At 41.3% G+C, this 21590-nt stretch overlaps 4 protein-coding genes across 7 annotated transcripts; 2 read left to right on the top strand and 2 right to left on the bottom strand.

Annotated features, from left to right (window-relative positions):
• The first annotated feature begins 3549 nt into the window (after positions 1 to 3549).
• On the top strand, positions 3550 to 5645 carry LOC146553462 (CCN family member 1-like). The gene is made up of 5 exons (XM_085254961.1): positions 3550 to 3748; positions 3838 to 4042; positions 4142 to 4489; positions 4590 to 4786; positions 4886 to 5645. The coding sequence occupies exons 1-5, from the start codon at positions 3707 to 3709 to the stop codon at positions 5186 to 5188; spliced, it is 1095 nt and encodes a 364-aa protein (XP_085111087.1). The 5' UTR covers positions 3550 to 3706; the 3' UTR covers positions 5189 to 5645.
• On the bottom strand, positions 3661 to 15736 carry LOC146553461 (outer dense fiber protein 2-like). 4 transcript variants are annotated; one of them, XM_085254957.1, is made up of 18 exons: positions 15655 to 15736; positions 14297 to 14468; positions 14076 to 14199; positions 13814 to 13945; positions 13647 to 13721; positions 12789 to 12860; positions 12595 to 12711; positions 12312 to 12497; positions 12116 to 12225; positions 11888 to 12023; positions 11630 to 11740; positions 10762 to 10866; positions 10299 to 10457; positions 9787 to 9887; positions 9493 to 9661; positions 9097 to 9222; positions 8981 to 8998; positions 3661 to 3783 (listed from the first exon to the last, which is right to left on the bottom strand). In XM_085254957.1, the coding sequence occupies exons 2-18, from the start codon at positions 14458 to 14460 to the stop codon at positions 3694 to 3696; spliced, it is 1995 nt and encodes a 664-aa protein (XP_085111083.1). In that variant the 5' UTR covers positions 14461 to 14468; positions 15655 to 15736; the 3' UTR covers positions 3661 to 3693. The 4 variants fall into 4 exon arrangements, with proteins under 4 accessions (XP_085111083.1, XP_085111080.1, XP_085111082.1 ...); XM_085254954.1 differs by lacking the exon at positions 3661 to 3783 and having other exon boundaries at positions 6895 to 8998; XM_085254956.1 differs by lacking the exon at positions 3661 to 3783 and having other exon boundaries at positions 6895 to 8998; positions 9499 to 9661.
• A 116-nt stretch (positions 15737 to 15852) lies between these two features.
• Positions 15853 to 19505, top strand: ift22 (intraflagellar transport 22 homolog (Chlamydomonas)). The gene is made up of 5 exons (XM_085254963.1): positions 15853 to 16163; positions 18429 to 18511; positions 18687 to 18770; positions 18874 to 19076; positions 19154 to 19505. The coding sequence occupies exons 1-5, from the start codon at positions 16125 to 16127 to the stop codon at positions 19300 to 19302; spliced, it is 558 nt and encodes a 185-aa protein (XP_085111089.1). The 5' UTR covers positions 15853 to 16124; the 3' UTR covers positions 19303 to 19505.
• Positions 19506 to 19526: 21 nt separating this feature from the next.
• Positions 19527 to 21217, bottom strand: LOC146553459 (ATP synthase F(0) complex subunit g, mitochondrial-like). The gene is made up of 3 exons (XM_085254965.1): positions 21110 to 21217; positions 20673 to 20833; positions 19527 to 19722 (listed from the first exon to the last, which is right to left on the bottom strand). The coding sequence occupies exons 1-3, from the start codon at positions 21159 to 21161 to the stop codon at positions 19624 to 19626; spliced, it is 312 nt and encodes a 103-aa protein (XP_085111091.1). The 5' UTR covers positions 21162 to 21217; the 3' UTR covers positions 19527 to 19623.
• Between the last annotated feature and the right edge of the window lie 373 nt (positions 21218 to 21590).

The raw sequence follows: 21590 nt of genomic DNA, 5'->3' as shown, positions 1-21590 counted from the left end.
TACTACACAAACAACTAAGGGTTTAATAAGTTAGTTGGCTGTGGTGGAGCTGATTTTATGTAAACTGTTGGTTTGCTGGTCTTGTTTGGAAAATCTGCACAGTAACTCGGAGAATTAGAGTAAATATATTTCCGTTACTGTCAGTCATGCAGCTGGACACATTTTAAAGTGTAGTACTGAGCTTTGAAATGCGATGATCACAATGTAAATTTTCAGCAGACAGAGCCTGTATCATCGATTAGGTCACAGAACAGTTTATATACAAATAAAGCTGAAGGGTCATAGCATTAAAATCATCAGCAGTTCAGAGAGAACACCGGGTCAAAGTTCACATATACAAAGGGAATTGCTGCGCAGTAGAAGTGATGTGACACTCTGGTAAACATGAAGTCTATCACAGAATGGCTGAACGCATGCAGATTTTCACTTCCCCCTAATCGCAGTATAGCACAAAGAGAGGACGGGCGCTCCCTGAGGAGATTGTTATCAGGCTTGTTTTGTCATGCTCTGCAGTGTAGTACTGTATGTGCTGTGTGAAACCACCATCAGCAAGCAGAAATGTATATGAACTGTAAATCAGATCGCAGGACTCATGCAGCGATAATGATTTAAAGCCCCTCACAGCTGTCTGGCTGCTGTTTCATCGCAGCAGGAGAATGTCAGATGTTAAACAAAAACGTGGAATGAGCGTTAACAGAAACAGACAATGCGTGCCCACTTGTCCTCTCCACAATTCCCTTCATTCATGCTGGACAGCAGAGCTCAGCAGCCTGGAAATGACCAGCTGTGCGTTTCAAATGAACCCAGTGTGCTGACTCCAGAGTGCCCTTCGTGCAGAGCCAGACACAAAAGAAAAGAAGGCATTTATAGAAATGATGTCACCGACGGGACTTTCATTCATATCAGCACAAAACCCACTCTCACGTAACAGCCAAGACACCACCGTGACCTTGCATCCACTGTGGTTTTACAATATGCGTAAGTGAGGAGGTATTTGTGCTTTTCAGTCGAAGAACCATGCAAAATTACTTCTTTTATAGCTTTTTTTCACACAGCCTATTATAACCTGCCCACCCACCTTACTCATTCGAGTGTATCCCATTAAGTATCAGGGATATGTAATTTTAACAGGGCGCTGCAGAGTACTGTGCAATGCACGTCCACCCATGGCTTGTATCAAGTATCTGTGGGAGGATAAAAGGTCTCTCTAACACAATAACTTTGAAGTAATTACATGTCGCTCTCATTAAGTGAATTGCAAGATATGAGAAAATGCACGCTTTATATACGCGTCTTTGCAAGACGCGTATATAAAGCCCTCTTTAGTTTCACATCTGTCTGCTCTTGTAACCAGGTTTGAGACCCACTGGGTTCATATTCATTAAGCATCTCAGATATATATTTAGGGCTGTTTGTTTGAAATCTGTACCTTACTGGAAGTCAAGGCAGGGAGCTGAGAATCAGAGCCGTCTAACAGTCTTTTTAGTAAGGACAATAAAAAGAGCCTCGCATTAGGCAGCCCTGCGAGACATAAAGACATGAATAAGCTTCTCTGGATCTTGTAAAATGTAGTAAGAAGCCCAGGATGTTCCTTGAATTTGATCATCTTTCATTGAACTTTCTAATACGATTTTCTTATTTATAATTTGTCTACTTTTAGTCTACTGATTTTATGCCCGTGGGTCAGTGTCTTATTTTATCGATTGTTGTTTTTGCACGATGTGAAAATTTGAGGCAGGGCGGAGGTTTCACTTACAGTGATCAGTTCAGCTTGTAATACAGCGTGGCACTTTTTTATTTATTATTTCTTTTTGAAATATAAACTTTCAGTGGCTTCCAGAAACAGTCATATCTAAACTATCGTTCTGCTTACTATATGCACTGAGTTGCTGCCATATTAGATATTCAGCATCACTGATATCTGCTCGAAAAAGTGATGACTACTCCTTTAAGCCAGGGATGTCAAACTCATTTGAACTCATCGAGGAGCAGATCTTTGATCTTACATGGGCCGGTCTTAGTGTAAAGAAGCTTAGTTTCCCATTAGAAAAGACCAGTTACTTTGGTGTAGCGTGAATGACCATGGCTGAAGTCTTTACATGCAAAAATGAAGCTTATGAAAACACAGTTAAAAGTCCAAGATTCATGCCTTCCTTCATTTTTATCTAAAGCTGTCCAGTGGGCTGGACTGGAGTCTCCGTGAGGCCGATTTTGGCCCCTGGGCCTAGTGTTTGACACCCTGGCTTTCAAACTGTTGGGGTAACAGTGTTTTAGGATGTTAAGAAAGAGGAAAGATTCAATTTCTCACTTGTTTTATTTCACATTCATTTTCTGAACTGTGGGAAGAGGACATGCAATTTGCCCTCCACATCCGCCTCTGTTCTTCTTACCTAACATGTTTGTGCAGATTCTTGATATTATAATTTTGGAAGGAAATTTCCACACCAAGCCACAACAGTCAGCGATTTCCAGGCATCGGTAAACACACCAAGCTCCCGCTTGTTCGCTCTTCATCTGCCGGAGCTGGCGCTGACTCAGACCGGCCTTTGTAACCTTAGTTAGATAAGACGGCGGCTGTGCCAATCTGCTCTGCTCAGCCTCTTATTCTCACAGGTTATAATGAAAGGAAAGGTATTCTCTCCCTTATAAATGCCTTTGTTCTTTGATGTGGATGGAAGAAGATGCTTTTTACCCTGGCATCTATTTCAAAGAAACCTGCAATGCTCATCCTGAGAGGAATTTTGCTTCAGGCATTGCTTGGGTTTTCTTTTTATTCTTGTTTTTTTTTTTTTTGTCTAGCATCTAATTCTGACTGCTCTGATTTAGACTAAACAGAGGATTATCAAGTTTCAAACATTTCCAGGAGGCTCTCATCTCTCATTGTGAAATCTTGAAGTTAAACTCAATTCCATCCACACGCCCTTACAGGGTGACTGAAGGGAAATTTAACCTGTAACACTAGCAAGGCTGGAAAATACAAACATTATTCGCAGACAACGTGCAACAGTCTAAACAGAGCTTCAGCTCAGGGAGAAATTCAGTCAGTCATAGAAATATGTGGCCTTCCTTCAATATTTATGTCAGAACTTGCAGTGGCCCGGTGTCAAATCCCTTAAGGAGCCATGTTCACATGCATTTCAGCTGCCAGGTATACATACATATATGGTCCAGCACCAGCTGGTAAAGTCTTGGTTAGGCGCAAAAGAGCTCCTTCATAACAGTGATATAGACTGAATAGTGCAATCATTGTGTCACAAAACAGAATAAAATCAGTTCCCAGCACTGCAATCAAAGAATTATCCATGCCATTGTTTTGCATGTTATGTAAGCTTTTATTTCTGGAGAATCTTAATGGTCAAAAATATCTGCTTTCTTTGGAAATGAGAAAGCATTACACAGTAAAACCGGAGAGAAAGCCCTGGCAGAGTGGAAGCTGCACAGGGTGGTTCTTGGCACAGCGAGTGTGAGAGGAGGGAGGGAGAAACTTCTGCTTGGCTTATGGGAGGACGTGTGGAGAAGCATTCCTCTCATAGTTTTGGGACACCTCTTCAGTCTACGTCAGATCTGCTTGAAGTGGATAAAAGGGGATGGGGACTCTCAAAGAGGGAGAACAAACAGCCATCATCCCGCTGCCAGGTCTGCTGAGTGATATTAAGGAGGCTGGTTTTTCTTTTTCACTCAGGAGAGATTGCTTCAGCTGGAGAAGATGTGGAAGGTCTTTGTCGTCGAGATCTTCTGCTTTACGCTGGTGAGGAAAAGGTGTCTTATGCCTGCTGTTATATTCTGTGGGTGAAAGAAATGTTGATTACAAAGGTGGGATGTTTGGTCTAACCTCAGGTGTCAGCCTCGTGCCCGAAGGACTGCCAGTGTCCCCTTGAAGTCCCAACATGTGCAGACAGCGTCAGCCTCGTGCTGGACAGCTGTGGATGCTGTAAGGTTTGTGCCCGGCAGCTCTTTGAAGACTGCAGCAAGACACAGCCATGCGATGCTGCGAAGGGACTGGAGTGCAACTTCGGAGGGTCGGATAAGGGAGTCTGTCGAGGTACGCTGACTTCATTTCCCTTTTCTGATCTTTTTTGTTTTTCAACTGTCACCTTTTCCCTTTTCATCACATCAGCCTTTCCCTGCTTCTGTTTAACAGCCAAATTAAACGGGAGAACATGTGAGTACAACAGCAAGATTTATCAAAGTGGGGAAACCTTCCATCCTAACTGCAAACACCAGTGCACTTGCATCGACGGTGCACTCGGATGTGTCTCCCTCTGCCCACGTGAATTCTCGCTGCCCTTGTTGGGCTGTGCCAAACTAAGACGGGTCAAGGTACCGGGAGGGTGCTGCGAACAACTAGTCTGCCCTGAGGAAACAGAGGCACAGAGCGCTATGATAAAAAAGCACAGAAGAAAGTTCAGCAAAGTCAAAACCACTGAAGACGACCTCTCCAAAAAGAACGAGTTCACCTCTGTGTGGGGAGAATCAAAGTCTCTGCCTGGTGAGCAGTCTTGATATTTATTGCATTTAAGTCTTGCTTGCTTTCATTATTTTAACCCACCTTTAACTTAAAAAATATCTGCTTAAAAACATCTGCACAGCTTTCAGGAGTTATTCAGTGGACCACATGTTTGCCAGAGGAGTCCAGTGCATGCCTCAAACCACAGCCTGGTCACCCTGCTCCAAATCCTGCGGCTCTGGTGTGTCCACGAGGCTGACCAACCGCAACAAACAGTGCAAACTGGTGAAAGAAACTCGGATCTGTGAAATCCGTCCCTGCAAACAGTTGACCTCGAAGGTACACCATATGCTGATGAACATATACAGTGATTATTTCATTAGAGGCTGAGAACCCATCCATGTTAAGACTAAAGCCTAGATACATTCTCTCTTGCAGAAAGGTCAAAAATGCAGTCACAGAGGAAAAGCAAGCCATCCAGTTCACCTGTCATACGCAGGTTGTCGTAGCCTGAAAAAGTTGCAGCGCAGGTACTGTGGATCCTGCTCAGACGGACAATGCTGCAGGCCACACAGGACCCGGACAATGCCTCTCCATTTTCGGTGCAAAAACGGAGAGACCTTCAGGAGGATGGTGATGACGATCGAATCGTGCAAGTGTAATCTCAACTGCTCCAACAACGCTAAAAAGACACCTGAGCTCTACAGCCCTCTCGATGACATCCACAAACTGAAAATTTAACCGAAAGACTTGATTTAAGCGCAAGAAGACTTCTGCTTCATATTATTGGAGCCTTGTGGTTTGCTTCTTTGTGAAGCTGCTTTTAAATGGTGAATGCTGCATTTTAAAAAATGTTTTTCCTGCTTATTCTTTGTACATACTTAATAATATTTAAGCCTCTAATGACAAAACATGTTAAATCGCAGTGTGGAAAGTTATGGCAGCTGCTAAATGTGTCGTCACGCGGTGGCTGTTTCTTTTGATTCACTGCACTCGTGTTATTTAAAGGGTTATGTTTCATACTTTTTTTTCATTTTAATGCAAAGTTAATGTTAAGCATGGAAAACTGTACTTTTGGTTTACTGTCCTGGTCTCTGTAATTGGTTGTCAATGCAAAACAGAAATATGATTGAAGCCTGGACACACAGACTGTTAATTTCATGGTTAGCAGATTATAATCTCCAATAAATTCAAGGAAAACCAATTCAGTTCCCCACTATCTTACTTAAGAGTTTGTCTTGAGAAAAACTGGAAATTCTCAGGGGGTCTTTGCTGCAACGATTTTCAGTCTCTTTAGCATCTGGCTGACCTACATGTCACTGAATAGTTTTGGGAATGTCTGTAATGTAAACTTCTCAGCAGTTTGCCTGGTGCTGCACAGATGCTGGGCACAAGTTGCAGATTTTTGCTTTCTGGCAGTGGTATAGGCTTACACCGATAATCTAAACCCTCCACTGCGATTTACGATACGCAGAATAGAAGGCAAATGTGACTGAAATAAGACTGTGAATTGCACGGCCGTGGCTGTTATTGCTCTTGTGTCCTCTTCAGTATTTCTGTCAAAGGTGGGCTCTGCTGTGCCATCACTTGGCTCTGTCGCAATCAATCACTCTGTCTCTGCTGCTGATTAGAGAGATGCTGGTCCTGTCCAGCATTCACTAGATGCACCTGGTTAAGGTCTCATTGAAGACTGCTGTTTGTGATGCACACACTAAGATGTGTTCTGCTGATTCGGTTTTAGGGCTATGAGCAGATAATAAGGAGCAGTGATGATGTTTTTGAGGTGCTTGTGTATGCCTGGGGTTGTGCACACATCAGCCGTTTCTTTTGTTAAGCTACATTAGGGAAAAGGGTGTTGCTGCTCTGCTCTTTGTTTTGGGCAGGGAGTTATTTTCTTTTGAACTTTAATAATCTCTTGAACTCTATAAATCTCCCGTCTGTTTTTTTAAATTTTCTTTGATTTGCCAACCCCTATTTATCCATGCAGTTTGCCTCTTTTGTAATTCATAAATCTTGCGTTTGGCTGTCTGGTTGAATGGCACTTTCCACCACCCCTGAGCTGAGCTGGGACATAACTACTAACCCAACCAACAGGTTTACGCAGAGCTGCAAGGGTTTATGCGTCAGGGCTATCAAAGTTGTTGAGCCTAACAAGCACATAAGCACAGGGTGTGCCCATCTCAGCGCTGAAATGCCGAAAGTCAGATGTAAGCAGAAAGCAGCAGAAAAAAGCAAATTCCCAAAGTGATCGACAGAATTACGTAAACAGGCAAGACCACAAGAGCAAAGGAAAAAAACATAAGTACTGACGCACGCAGCCATGAAATCATTCCATCCTCCGAAGGAGAGCACAATAGAGCTTTGTCTCTGAGAACTTGAGAGGAGGCCTGCTCACTCGAGGGAATACGTCCGATGCAGGAACACATCAGTCTTTCAGAGGTCTGGACTCACAGTAGTTTATTACCATAGATACAGCAGGGAAGCACAAGCAACAGTGAGAGAACAAAAGAAATAAACACAGTACATTTATGGCTCAGTTTTTCAGTAAATCTCAGTAAGTCACGCTGCAACTGTGTTTGCCTCCAGGCCAGATTAATATAAGATTTTTATTAGACAAACCAACAACAGAGATAGAAGTGGGCAGTTACATTTGCAACCTAAAGGCATGGACTTCACAGCTAATGGCCACACATAATTATTCTCAGTCCAGCTGAGAATCCTAATATAAAACACAACCAGTGCACACCACACCTTTGCTATGTCCACTACCAACAAACAAACAAACGCCTGTTTCCAGCACCGGGAGGATGACAGGGAAATTAAAAGTAAAGACGCTGAATTTTGAATCAGCTTCACTAGTCAGAGCAGAAGATTTATTATGGGTGATGGGCAAAGTCACAGCTGGAAATATGGATTCATTCTATCGCAGGTAAACACAGCTGGGACAAAATGTGACCAAACAAAAAGTCATTTGCAATTAAAATTAGATTTTTTTTTTTTTTGTGAATCCAAAAGTTTTGCTTTCTGCTGAACTGACGGTGGGAATGACGGCGTGGAAGCTTCCACAGTTATCAGCGTTATAAGATCAAGCCCGTGGAGAAGATGGAGCAGAAATCTGTTTCTAAATGTATAAACTGCTTATTGCGTATTGATAGCAAGAATGTTATATTTGAATTGGGATTTATATTATTCTGGCAGCCTTTAGGGGCTAATTTATAATTTTGCCAATTATCAGATATCGCAACCCTGTCAGAATGTAAATGGTAAATGGCCTGTATTTATATAGCGCTTTACTAGTCCCTAAGGACCCCAAAGCGCTTTACATATCCAGTCATCCACCCATTCACACACACATTCACACACTGAATGTGCAAGTTTAAGTGAAGAGGGCATAGTGTTACACGAGGGTGGCATTTATTTCAGGTACTACACACAGTGTGCTACGTCTTTAATATGGCAGAGTGTAGATAGCCATTACTGGCAGCTGGGAAACCCTTCCACCAGTGATGCACTGTGCTGTGCACCACATTTGCATGTTTTCAGTTCACTCTGAATTCATTCAATTCATAAATTCACATTTTAATCACACATGTATCTGACTTACAATCAAACATTATTTGAGTGGAGTGCCTGCTGCTTTACTTGCACATGTAATTTATCATCGCACACGTGCACTGTTTGAATGCATTATAAAGACACAAAGGTTACTGAAAAGGATGTAAGCACCAATAAAATGTTTCGTTTTCAAGCACCACTTGCATTGGCCAACAACTGCTGTCATAATTTCGTTGGTGTTCAGTTGCAGGCTGTGGAAAAAAGTTGTTCAGCTGTAGCCACTTGCATAAGACAGATCAAGTACATACTGCATTGTGCCTAAAATAACCTGATTGCTAGTCCTTCTAGCAATTTCGTGTTACCCTGCTGGAAAGTCCTTTTGTTTTGTTTTTTATAAATGAATCTATTAAAATTTATAAAATAAGAGAAATTGAAAAGAGGTTTCCTGCAGTCCAGTGTAGTCTTTGCTATCTTACATTCACACTTCAAATGTGTAATATTTATGCAACAGTACTATTAGGTGTTACTCAACTCAGAGTTTGGCCAATCTTATGTAACAGTTATGCAACAAGCTCCTTGTCATACGGACAGAATAGCACCAAAATATCATAGTTCAAGATGTACAAACATCTGAAAACATTACTGTATTTTAAAAAAACAGCAGCAGATTACTTGATTCCTGGAAATGCAGTTCAAAAATCTGAATGTAAAAGTAGAAACTGATCAAACCAATTAAAAATCAGGGTTTAGTTACCCCCATGTTGCCCTTTTAAACAGACCCAATAAATATCAGAGTGCAAAACAAATCAGGATTTAAAATGCAAACCTCCATCATTTCAGAAAATAAGATGTTGATGTTTGCAGTCCTTCATCAAACATGGCCTTATAAGAGTTTTTGAGGAAATCGACATAATTCTGAATGCTTCGCTTGTGGCTCTCTGATTGGTCCAGGCTAAGCTGCAGGTCCTTCAGACGTACCTCATACTGCTTCTCTGCCTGCAGATTGAGAGACACACAGACAGATAATACAGCTCAGCGCTGCCTTCCAAGAAATGTTCCATCTAACGTGAGTGCGTCTTCTCTATGGCCCTTACGTTGAGCTTGCTCTGGCGAAGAAGCCTCAGCTCGCTTTCCCTTCTGCTCTTCTCGGCTCCCAGCTCCAGGATTTTGGTTTGAAGAGCCTCTTCCCTGGAAACAGCCTCTTCTTTCACCTTAGTGACCTACACGGGGTGAAAATGTGAAATATCATTATGTGATGCGCCATTTTCTGCACGATAAATCTCTCTTTGACACCAAACTGGAGTAACACAAGTTGTTTTATACAGATACATGCATATCTAGCTTTGCCTGTTTACTATGTAGCTCCAGCTGGATTACTTACGGCATGGCTTCAAACAAATCTCGACTGAACTGTTAGGTTGTAATGTCTTACTTGATGATCTGAGTGAAGAACAGGTGCTGAACTGTTGGTCAGCACTCCAACAGCTAACCTGTACCTGTTGTCTGACGTCTGCTAAAGCTGCCTCCAGCTGTCGGCTGATGGCCTGACACTCTGATGAGCGCTGATCCAGCTGCCGGTTGCTGTAGCTGAGAGCTTCCTCCTGAGCTGCGAGCCTCCGTACCAGCTCCAGGTTCTCTTGCTGCAGTTTGTCTGTCTCTCTACACACACACACACACACACGCACACACACACGCGCGCACACACACACACACACACACACATAGAGTAAGCATCAATTTCTATACCGATAATATGAGCAGGTTTTTGATATTTGAGGTCTTACTTTTGGATAGAAATCAGTTTTTCTTGTAATTGTAAGTTGGCCTCATGAATGGACTCCCTCATCTCTGCAGATGATCTCAGCAGTTTGCTTTGACTCTCCATCTGCGTGTGCAAAACATAAAATTCAGAGTTGCCTCCACGGGCTACAAGTAAATCGTGCAGAAAACATTTAATCACACCACGTGCACAAATGCTACTTTAAAACAACAACTACCTCCACGATCTGCTGAACATTTATCAGCCTCAAATCGAGCAGATTCGAGATAAAAACTCAGTATTTCTGACGGAAACACGTGGTCGTCTGGTTCTACCAGAGATCACACTGGGGAGCACAAAAGACTCGCTAGTGGGCTCAACCTAAACATTGCACAGCAATCACAAACATCGAAACTCACAGCAATATTAGAAACCACAATGCACCAGCGGTCACCTGAGGCTATACTGCCACCCAGTGGTCAAAAAATAGGAAAATGACTGCATTTTACATTGACCACAGCAGCTGGCTTTGCACACCTTAACCTGCAGTTGCCTAATGGACTCTGACTTTTCTGAGCACTTCCTCTCCAAGCGCTGCAGGTTTTCCTGGCACTCAAAGAGACTCTGCTCAGCTGCATTCAGTAACTCGGGGTAAGCGTTCAGTTCCTCCACGCGCCCGTGCAGCTCCTGCCTCACCTGGGCTCCAGAGGAGGAACGGCACAAAAAAAAAGGGTTGGGTTTCGGGAAATGAAACATAGTAATATGCTTTAAAACTCAGCACACCTCTCCAAGAGATGCTCACGGATGTACATGATTCATTCAGCTGTGGTTATGCAGTTGAAAAAAGAAAACTAAGTGCACAATGACTGTCCATTAAACAGCAGGTGAAACAGAGCTGGACAGACTTGTAATGGGCTGTTAGAATGAGTTTTTAGTTTAACAGAAACTGTGCATGTAACGTAAATAAAATAAGGCAAATTAAAGAGAAGGGCGGTGGTACCTTCTCAACTTCTGCCTCTTTTCCATCTCGTGTCTTCTCTGTTTCTCTTAAAAGACTTGTATATTTTATCTTTGAATCATGGAGCTCAGCTTGAAGTTGTGCAACCTGGAGGTGAAAAAAATACAGAACATTAACATGAAACCTGCTGTGGCCTTCCCTGTCATTAAAAACTAGTGTCATTCATTCAGTGGCTTCTACAGACCACATTCTGTATCTGTAAATAATAGGTTTCTTGTAATCCTGTTTGGAAACTACTTTATCCTAACTGTGTCAGGAAAAAAATGACCTTCAAACATGATAGAAAGATAGAAAAATACTAATAAAAAAACAAGAACTGAAAGGTTAATATTTGAAATTAATAGATGAGAAGTAAAAGGTTTGAAAGATTTAAGAACATAAAACACTCTTTGTTGTGTGTCAGTGTTTATTCAGAAATGATCTTTAAGAGGATCAAATATGATGAAAGAGTGCCTTTTTTTTCAACATTGCACATTTTTTGATGTTTGTTGACTCCAGAGTAAAGTAGTGGGTCTATAAAAATAACAGTCATTTACAAACATGATTAAAAGTTTCCCTGCAGAGAACAAGGGATGGTCTAGGTCTGGTTTGTCACTGCTGGAAAAAAAAATACTTTGATACGTTTGATTTTTGAGGCTCTGCCTGCACAAAAAAAGGAAGAGGGCAGCAAACCAGATCCTCAATTCCTTGCTGTGAATTCACTGGACAGTCACCTGTACTAATCTTGCGTGCATCGGACATCTCACAGGCACAGCGCTGCGGAGCTGACCCACTGTCACTGGGTGATGTCTGGAATATTTCAGGGCTGCAGCACACGAGAAAGTAAAAGGTTTTAAATCAAAACACAAACCTGATAATGGCACTGTTCAGCTTGGTGCTTCTTCTCCTGTGAGACGATCTTCTCCTCTATGAGGGCAGACTCGCACTCAGCGAGCTGCTGCTCCAGCTGAGCTACAGATTCCTGGGATAGCAGAGAAATCCAAACAGTTTTAGTAAAATAAGGTCCTCCTAACTCCTAAATATGGAAACCGGACTTCTTGCAACATGTCTGTGCTTTTTGCCTTTCACAGTAATGACTCTCACATACAAGCTGTTCAGTAACTTGTACCTTGAGTGTTGCATTATTTATGCCGAGTTCTCCGTTGTCTGAGCTGAGTTTTTCGAGCCTTTGCATCAGAGTTTCATTTGCTGCAGTTAGCTCGTCCTTCTCCTTCTGCACTCTCATTGTCAAGTCTGCAATTTGGCTTTAATGGAAACAGACACTTACAGTTAATGCATCATCTGAATATTGATGTACTCAGAAATGACAAATGGCTGGGAAGGAGAACCAACCAACCTTTTCAATAAGTCTATATGAGCAACGAGTTTGTCTTTCTCATCTGTCGTCTGCTCCTTCTGTCCTCTCCTTGAGTCTCTCTCTGAATGGGCTTTGGCCAGCTGAGCATCCTGTTTGCCAAACAAGACAAACAAAGATCAAACGGGATCCTCAACTGCTTCTGAAGCCAAAATAATGAACCAATTTGACCTCGTACCTTTTCCCTCAGCTGTGCGTAGCATTTCTCAATAGCAGCTTCAAATCTCTCCGCTCTCAGTTTCTGAGCTCGGGTGGCTTTCTTCAGAGATTCTTTGTCCTGTGCTGCCTTCGCAGACAGAGAGGTGATAGACCCCTTCAGATCATCAATCTCCAGCTTCTGCTCGGTTATGAGTCTCTCCAGAGCCTGCAAAGACCATGAACCCACAAGTGTGCAGTTTTAATTTATACATTAATAAAGCAGTTTAGTCTACAGCGCAGCCAGCTGATAAAGGTGTCTGTACCCGTAATTGTACAGTAAGGCGATTGTTTTCAGCTTCCTTGTTGCGTAGCTGTCCCTGTAGGTGAGCACGTGTTGCCTCTGCTGACTTGGTCATGTGAACTGCACTCTTTACGTTCTCCTGTTGAAGCCAGCGTAAACATATAATTTCATGGGCAATGACTTAATTCATCCGCAAATGATCTCTGCTGTACTTACCTGCTCTTTTCTCCACAGATCTATCAGCTCCCTGACCTTCTGTTCACTCTCACTCAAATCTTTCTTTAAATTCTGCGAGAAAAAACATGGAAACCAATGCATATTATCACATCACCATATCTTCACTTTAGGTGCATTAAAATCGCTTTTGTAAAGTTAACACCTTTAGAGTATGTCCTGTGACATCAGAACCAATGTGGCTGTGCTCTCACTAGTTTAATCACCAAAGGCTGCCCCTTTGCCCCAGCCCCTTCCTCCAGCTCATCTGGGGGAACACCAAGGCATTCTCAGGCTGAGAGATATAATCTCCAGCGTGTCAAGGGTCCACCCTAGGGCCTTCTCCTGGTAGGACATGCCTGAAACACCTCACTGAGGAGGCATCCAGATGCCCAAACCACTTCAACTGGCTCCTTTTGATATTAAGGAGTAGTGGCTCTACTCTGAACACCTCCCAAATGCCCAAGCTCTTCACCCTATTTATAAAGGAGAGCCCAACCATGCTTGGAGAAAGCCCATTTCGGCTATTTTTATCTGTGATCTCTTTCTTTCAGTCACTTCCTAGAGCTGAGTCACACTCAAAGGTAATAAAACAGTTGAGCTGATACTGAAAACTATATTTCTACTTCTGTTCCCCAGAAAAATTTAATCAGTGAGGGAATCTATAAAGAATTTGATCACAAGCCGAGACAATGGAATTTGAATAAATGAAATATTATTAATAATCCATCTATCTAACCGCTATAACTTATCCTTTATCACTTTGTTTCACTGACTAAATCTTCACAAGCTAATCACAAAGCTTAGTTCCCTTAAACTTCCTTCTTTTGTGCCAATGCATAGGTGTAATAAAACACTCACCTCATTTTCACTCTCAGCCTGCATGATCTTCTTCAGCAGCGTGTCAATCTGCTGGTCTGCATCAATTCGATTTGCCTTTGCGGAATTATTTAAAGCAAGGACATAAATAAACACATTTTCAGACTAAATACAGTTGACTTATACGGTGTAGTAGCAGTTTAACAAACCTCTGCCTCTTGGAGCTGTTTCAGTTTCTGTCGCACTGACTTATTAATTCGTCTAAAGTCCTCTAGCTTTTCCAGCAGAAGCCCACGCTGTCTTGCAATTTGGCGTTTATCTTTGGCAGACTGTCTTGAATCCTTAATTGACATTAAAAAAAAAGAAAATTAGAGAAAATGCAGGACAGCAGTTGCAAAAACATATGTTTAATGTAGGAAACCCTTTGGCTTTACACAAAGCTAGCTTTATCCAAAATTGCTGCAGACCTACAGCATACTCATCGTCGATGGCGTCTTTAAACGACACTAGCTGGATTGCTGCAGAATTGGCAGCTGCTTCTGCATCCATTAGCATTTTCAGGAAAGGATTATTTTTATTGCCAAAATCTCTGAGACTAAAATAAAAAGGAAAGCAAGAAAACACTTTGAATCAGTAAAGTTGTGGTAGCTGGCAAGTGCATATTCAAATGCATCATCCTTGTAGGACCTCACCAGCTGATCTCACACTCTGGGGTTCCTGTATGGAGACTGCTGCGTGCCCTGGTTCTACCAACAGGCTCATGACTGCTGTCTAGGTCGCCACGACTCATTGTGAAATCCTCCCTGGTACCGCTGAAACCAAGGGGGGGACTTCGAAGGTCATCCTCTGGAGACATGCCTCTTACTGTCAACAGATGTGCATATAATATGCTCAAATGATATGTGCAAATATACTATGCGCAAAAACCGGCTATGCATGGGAAATACAGAGTTACACAGGCAAACCTCCAAGTGGCATCCCTGGGTGAAACCGAGGAAAGCGCGTAGTCCTTCATATGACTACTGGACTGTGGAGTCACAATATCATGTGTGACAATTTCTTTAGCATCTATGATCTGGGGCAATACCTTCTCAGGAGGAAATTTACCATGGTGGACAAAATAAAATAAAATAATACAACTTTACTTTACTATAACGTTACTATAGTTAATAATATTAAAATAATAATAATCAGAAGAAATGTATTTTAGACATTTTGTTGTAATACTTCTCAGTAATAGTTAGGTAATAGAACCACAACCTTTTATTTCTTCATAAAATTCTCGTAAGGTTCAGTTTATCTGGGTTTTTTTTAGAATGAAAAGAAGCGATATGCTGTAATTCAGGGGTGTCAAACTCAAATACACAGTGGGCCAAAATTCAAAACTGGAACAAAGTCGCGGGCTAACATTAATATTTATTGAAAAAAAAAAAAATCTTCCTCCAGATTTAAGAATGAATCTCTTCTTATGGACTCAAATAATTTTTGCTGGAAAACTGAATATGGAACAAGCAAAGCTTAATACTAAACAATATATATATTAGCTGTATAATACCAGTAGGCCAGCTCTAATAGTAATTTGGTATGGCTTCGCGGGCCAAATGTAATTAGGCTGCGGGCCAAATTTGGCCCGCGGGCCAGAGTTTGACACCTGTGCTGTAATTGATCATTTTAATTCATAAAAAAGCCTAACAATGTAACCCATTGGTTACAAACAAACTGGATGATAAACCGCTGTTTTGAGGGTATTTTCTGGGTTATTTAGAACACTGGTCAAAGGCGACCCTTCAACATAAGAGATAGTTACAGACAGCTAACACAAGAGGAAGGTTAAAAGTCCTGCTTGGACATGAGAAAGCCAATCGCCAAGGAAGCTACTTCTTAGCAACAGACAAGGTTAAGTGGCTGTTAAGCTTTAAGGAACTCTAAGCGTAGCAAGCACTTTAGTAATTATACCAAGTAAATCGCCATTCAAGTCTAGCGTGTTTAATAACGCCCAAACCAAGTAACCACTTACAAAAGCATGCCTGAAAATTTAAACAACACTTACTCCTTCGCCTTGTACCTCTTGTAAATAACGCTCCTCCACTCTGGGGAGTCGCCTCTTGGAAAGTCTCACTCGATTGGTTAGATGTGAGGCAGCGTAACGACGTCAACTGACTATCTTTTTGTTGATTCGTTCCCTAAGGGTTGAATGGGCGGGGCCAAATTTGATTAGACCCGTAAACAGCCAATGAACAAGAGAAAGCAGAGAGCCTGGTTGAAACCATAGAAACGGAAAAGAAGTTTACTGTCGCGATTGCTAGTACGCCATCCTCGGGAAGCATCGAAGATCATTTAAAGAGATATATATTATTAAGTAAAGGTAAAAATATAGTATGACGTGGTTTAGATATGTACGCAGCTAAGTTTGGCTGATTTACATTTACCTTGCTGTTGCGATACTGCTTCGCTATCCCGGAATTTTGTAAAGATAAGTTAGCTGAAAAGCTAATGCTAACCAGCGTCAGTTGAGTGGAAATGTTCAAAGCTAAAATACTCTTTGTTGGTCCCAATGAGGTGAGTAAATTCTCATTTGACTGTACACCGGTTGCTATTTTACCTTTCAGATTCCAGCAGGTAGCGAAAAGCGTCAACAGTGAAATTTGCCTTGGCTAATATTACCAGAGAAAGCACTGGACTTAAGTATTCATACCCTTCACCGTTACATTTACGCTCCGAGTTTATTTGTCACTGCTCAACAAAGTAATGTATAAATTCAGTCGTAACGAAGGGAAAAGGAGTGATAAGTACTATGCAAAAGTCTCGAGCCACCCCTCATGTTTTTGTTTATATTTTGATAGGTAAATGGGTGCAGAGATTTATTGAAAAATGTGCAAACATAGATTGAAACACAGTATATTAAATTAAAAACTGAGTTTGTAACATTATAACAAGTTTGGAAGTCGATATTTGGTACGATCAACTTTCAACGAAAGTCGGAACTCTTTGAGACACGCTTTCGTGTAATTTCTTTAAGTACCCTCAGGAATATTTCTCTACGGTTTTTGAAGGACATTCAAAACCATCCTTTAGATGGTGGCCGACTTTTTTCTGTTCTGTTGAGAACTGGGCTCTGGGGAGCCCAATAAATGGCTGGTTGTGTTCAAAATGCGTGCTTTTCAGTTGTACTATTTGTGTGTGCATTTGCTGCATGGGCAATATGTTTGGGACTTCCAATAGTGTTAACATACTACACAGGTCATGAACAAGATTTTTTTTTAAATTTCCTTGTAAGTGGGCTAAAGCAGTTAATTAAAAGTAGTCTAACATAAATATAAGTGCTGTAATTTGATTATTTTAATAAACCATGTAACTTGGATGGATTCGATGCTGGCGTGACCACAGTGCATCCATCCATCCATCCATTCTCTTCCACTTACCCTTATCAAGGTCACGGAGGGGTCTGGAACCTATCCCAACTGCTACAGGGCCGGGTACACCCTGCCAGTCTGTAACAGGGGTTCAACCAGAACCATGGGACCAAAATTATATGTTTGTAACAGGCTACTAATAACAAAGTGCCTAGAGATACAATTTAAGACAGGTTTGTTGCTGAGTTGTCTGTTCTGTGTAGACACAACACTGGTTTATCCCTTGAGTTAAAAGGTGAAAAGGCAGACAAAACTTTGAAAGAGCTTCAGAAAGCCTGGAGAACTATTGCTCGAGACCAGTTTTAAAAAATTCTGGCTCCTTGGAAGAACGACAAAAAGTAGCTCAAGACTTTTGCACAATATTAAAAAATAAATAAATATCAAAACTTACTGTACTTGTTTATATTAATTGAGGGGTGTGTATTGGTTTTAATGTGCTCATACATACAAGAATGCTTATTTTGTGCCACCAAGGAAATGATGGAGGTTGGTACTGGATGAGGAAGTCAGGAGTAGGGTGAGGGTGATGGAAGACATGCATGAGGACAGGTTGAGTTTAGAGACTAAGTTGGTGAGGCAAGGATGATATGTTTTGGACATGCACAGAGGATGCTAATAATGAAGCTACAAGGCATGAGAAAATAAGGAAGACCACTGAAGAGGTTCATGGATGTGGTGAAGGAGGACACAAAAAGGGCTGAGGTGGCTGATGCGGCAACCCCTAAAGGGAGCAGGTGAAAGGAGAAGAAGGGACATATTCCACTTTTTACTTTTTTATGTAATACTGGTAGTTAACTTTAAAGTTAATATTTACTTAAAAACATGAGAGTGCAAACCTCCACAAGGCAGTTCACTCATGAATAACTTGAGCTTGCAGCTCATTCTCTTTCTCTTGACTGTACTTATTTTAAAGATATAATGCATTTTTGGGTCAAGGTGAAAGAAAGGCAGATATGAAATGTGACATGATATTTGGATGCAAACTAGTGTGCATCCAAAGTGTGATATTGTGGTCAGAGGTCAAACGTGACATTTCAGATCTTTGTATGGTACATTCTATATGTTGAAAATGCACAGAATACTTACAAGAATCACTGTTTCTAAGTTCTAACACTTTTTTGTCAATTTTCAACCAGTAAATCATTAAGTTGACCCCAAAGACCTGTTGGATACAAGTCAAATTTTAATAGCTTGTAAACATGGCCCCACTCTACACCCCTACAAAGTTTTACCAGAATTCATTCAAAACTTTTCAAACTATCGTGCTTACAGACAGAAAGAATGTCATGCATGCAAATGCTACCAAAAACACGACTTCCTTGCCGGAGGTAACAATTCCCGTCTGTCAGGCTGGGTAATGTGCTACTATTTTGCCATCGTACTTAAAGCCATCTGCTTTTCTGTTTTTCAGAGTGGGAAAACCGTTCTTGCAAATTTTCTCTCAGACACAACAGAAAATGTGGGCGGTGAATACAGACCTACTCAAGGAGTCAGGTACAAATCCTATGTGAGCTTTACTGCTTTCAACATTAAGCCACTCCGAGTGTCACTTTAGTGTAAAAATCAGTCATCGCAATGACAAGATTGAACCAATATCATAGCCTTCCTTGACAGATATCAGTCTTTGTGTGTAAAAATACAAAGTGCAGCTACTTTCTGTTGTTTCAAGGATACTGGAATTTGAATCACAGCCTGAGGGCAGCAGTGACAAGTCGTGTGAGGTTGAACTTTGGGACTGTTCAGGGGATTTCAAGTAAGTGGAGGCATAGATGTTATCCTTACCTTTATGTGACAATTAAGAGAAGTGTTGTTACTTACGATGTAATATGATGGTAGTAAAATGTATTTTCATACAGATTTGAGTCATGCTGGCCTGCAATCATGAAGGACTCCAGCGGTGTGGTGATCATTTTTAACCCTGATGTTCCAAGTCACCTCAAAGAAATAGAGACGTGGCATTCGATGTTCATCTCCTCTCAAGATCTGCAGGACAGCCAGTGTCTGCTCATAGCTCACCACAAGCCTGGCAGTGGAGTGGAAGACAGACGGCTGCCTTTAGGTAACTTGTGCTGCAGTCCTCTGAGAGTCATGAGAATCATTATCTCTGGGCTAATGCAGTCACATTTTCTTGTGCAGCGTCACATCTAAGCAGACTGCTGCTCATTCACTCCAACCTAGAAGAAGAGCCAGAGGATGTAAGGCAAGCTTTCTGCAGATACCTGGGAAACGTCGTGAACGCGATGTCGGAGAGTCGAGAGCGAGAGGAGATGTCCATCATTACGTAGCAGTAGCATCTATAAAATATGCGGCCTGAATTAAGATGTGTTTTGTTGCCATCTGCAGTACTACCACATTTTCACTCTAAATTATACATGTATGCAAACTTTAATATTCTCTACAATAGGTGTAGAACATATTCAGCGTTGGTTTCTTGCATTTTGTAAATCTTTTATGAATAAAATATGACCCAGTTCTCTCTTGAAATTAATACTCGAGACACAAAATCTACTCCTGTATACAAACATCTGTTTATTTGGAAGAATTTGGTGCAGGCTGTTGAGAATGTAATGACTGGAAAAGCAAGAGGAGGAAGAAAAGTTCATTTTTCAGACATCATATCCAACAATGCCTCCTTTGCCAATGCACTCTCCGATGTAGAACCACATCAGCACCTCAGTGGTCACCAGTCCATTCCTTATGGCATCCTGCAAGGAAACAACAAGTTGTCACTCAAGAAAACTCCTTAAATGTTTCTAGAATAACACACTCAGTAACAGTCCCTGCACGAGGCCTGATAATGTAACACAAAGAGGGTTTTGTAAGTAATTGTTGACATTTTATTCAGCTGGTGTTACTGCACTTGTGATGGTGTGTTTACCCATTTTTACTTTAACACGTTCTGTAAAGGTTTGTGTTTGTGAGAGACCCACAATGTTTACGTTGAGACAGTGAAACAGACTTTGTAAAGGATAGTAATAACTATCACATGTGCTTTAATAAAGATGTTAGTCAGTTAGTGTTTTAAGTTTTCCAACTCAAAAGCACAATATCCACTGAGTGACCAATGTATCAAGGGTCAATGTTGGGCCATGAAATTTAAAAAAAAAAAAAAAAGTCCCACCTCACCATCACAGATTTGCATGAAAAGGGCAAAGTTAATGGGGATTTCAGGTCCCTACAGTGAGATATTACATTTTATTTTAAAAGAATAATAGATGAAGGTAGGGTTTTTAAAAACCTAATATATTGTTTTTCCCAATTACATAAACTACTTAAATTGCCCTCAAATGTTACAGCAATATCTCGTGCCATGGCTATATGAATATGGACTCTCACAAGTGTAGCTAAAGTTAGCATAGAAGGATGCTTAAAGTCCCTAAAATAGGTGCGAGGTGTTTGATGAACTCATCTGGAATGACCCTCAAGCAAAATTCACAACCTACTGGTAAATATTCAAAATAGGTACTTTCTCGTGCCCAATATAAAATCGAATCACTCAGGGCCCTGAACTCCCACAGCAACATGGAAGCACACATCTGTCAAACTATTTGTTCATTACAAATTACAGGCTGGCCATTCCTTCAAGGTCTACTTTCTGTGCAGCCAAGTTAATCTAAAAGGTCAACAGAGGTTAATCGACTCAGTTCAAACTTACTTTCACTGTAGTTTGTCCCAGGCGTCCCGTCTGATAGCTCCTGATCAGACCTTTTACAGCTTCTATGGCTTTGGGGATCTCAGCTGGGCTCGGTGGGACCAGCTCCACTCGGGCGTAGTGCCAGAAGGTCGCTAGCCGGGGTTTGGAGTATGTAAGAGCGGCTGAAAGTCACACACAGACCACGTCAGCCAAGGAGCAGTAAAGCCAGCAAAGCCAAACGCAACACGGTTATTTCGCCTCTCATGAAACACTTTATAAAGTACAAATACAAATTCACAAACTTATAAAGATTTGCTGCAGGGTTTGATGTTTTGACGCCAGAGGTCACAGTGCAACTGCTACAAACTGTAAGCAACGCGACATTGCCCCTGCTACACGATTCATGGTAAGTACCTCACTTTTTGTTCTAGTATAAAAAGAAGCGTGAGAAGACTTACCGCCGACTAATGCGGGAACTTTATTCACAACTTTCTTAACTGCCTGCGCCATGATGAGGACTTCCCAGGAGGTCACCAGAAGAAGAAAGCAATCTTCCGGGTCGTCGACTTTCAAAATAAAATGAGATGTGCACGTTGGCAAGTTAGTTAAATATTTGTGGAAGCTTGTTTCAGCCACTAACAAAAATATATATATTTTGCCATCCATAAGTGAAAAATTTCGGTTAATATCTGAAAAAAAAACTTGACTTAATAACGCAAAAATATATCTTATTTTCTCAGAAGTTGGAAAAAGAAAGAAAAAACGGCCCCTATAAATCAAAATTTGGGGTAAATTTTGGGGAGCTCAGATTTTGAAGTGACTCAGTAACAACTCTAAGTTTCCAGTCGGTAACCTGAGGATTTGACTTCAATTCAGCTTAGTTTCAGGTTTTCCAGGGTGAGTTTCCTTGTTTGAAGTTAGTTTTTACTTATATTTTTA

Source organism: Mchenga conophoros, linkage group LG18 (genome assembly GCF_057382185.1).
Source record: "Mchenga conophoros isolate Kocher_MC1m ecotype Shallow Benthic linkage group LG18, M_conophoros_male_GT1.1, whole genome shotgun sequence".
NCBI classification, from domain to species: Eukaryota; Metazoa; Chordata; class Actinopteri; order Cichliformes; family Cichlidae; genus Mchenga; species Mchenga conophoros.
This window is presented reverse-complemented; position numbering and strand designations above follow the sequence as displayed.

Coding starts and splice junctions, on each gene's coding strand:
- LOC146553459 (XM_085254965.1), bottom strand. CDS start 21,161: ATGGCGCAGGCAGTTAAGAAAGTTGTGAATAAAGTTCCCGCATTAGTC. Junction 20,834..21,109: donor AGTTCCCGCATTAGTCGGCG/GTAAGTCTTCTC, acceptor TGTGACTTTCAG/CCGCTCTTACATACTCCAAA. Junction 19,723..20,672: donor TGGGACAAACTACAGTGAAA/GTAAGTTTGAAC, acceptor GTTTCCTTGCAG/GATGCCATAAGGAATGGACT.
- ift22 (XM_085254963.1), top strand. CDS start 16,125: ATGTTCAAAGCTAAAATACTCTTTGTTGGTCCCAATGAG. Junction 16,164..18,428: donor TCTTTGTTGGTCCCAATGAG/GTGAGTAAATTC, acceptor TCTGTTTTTCAG/AGTGGGAAAACCGTTCTTGC. Junction 19,077..19,153: donor AGACAGACGGCTGCCTTTAG/GTAACTTGTGCT, acceptor TTTCTTGTGCAG/CGTCACATCTAAGCAGACTG.
- LOC146553462 (XM_085254961.1), top strand. CDS start 3,707: ATGTGGAAGGTCTTTGTCGTCGAGATCTTCTGCTTTACGCTG. Junction 4,043..4,141: donor GGATAAGGGAGTCTGTCGAG/GTACGCTGACTT, acceptor TCTGTTTAACAG/CCAAATTAAACGGGAGAACA. Junction 4,787..4,885: donor GCAAACAGTTGACCTCGAAG/GTACACCATATG, acceptor TCTCTCTTGCAG/AAAGGTCAAAAATGCAGTCA.
- LOC146553461 (XM_085254954.1), bottom strand. CDS start 14,460: ATGTCTCCAGAGGATGACCTTCGAAGTCCCCCCCTTGGTTTCAGCGGT. Junction 13,946..14,075: donor CCATCGACGATGAGTATGCT/GTAGGTCTGCAG, acceptor ATGTCAATTAAG/GATTCAAGACAGTCTGCCAA. Junction 13,722..13,813: donor AACAGCTCCAAGAGGCAGAG/GTTTGTTAAACT, acceptor AATTCCGCAAAG/GCAAATCGAATTGATGCAGA.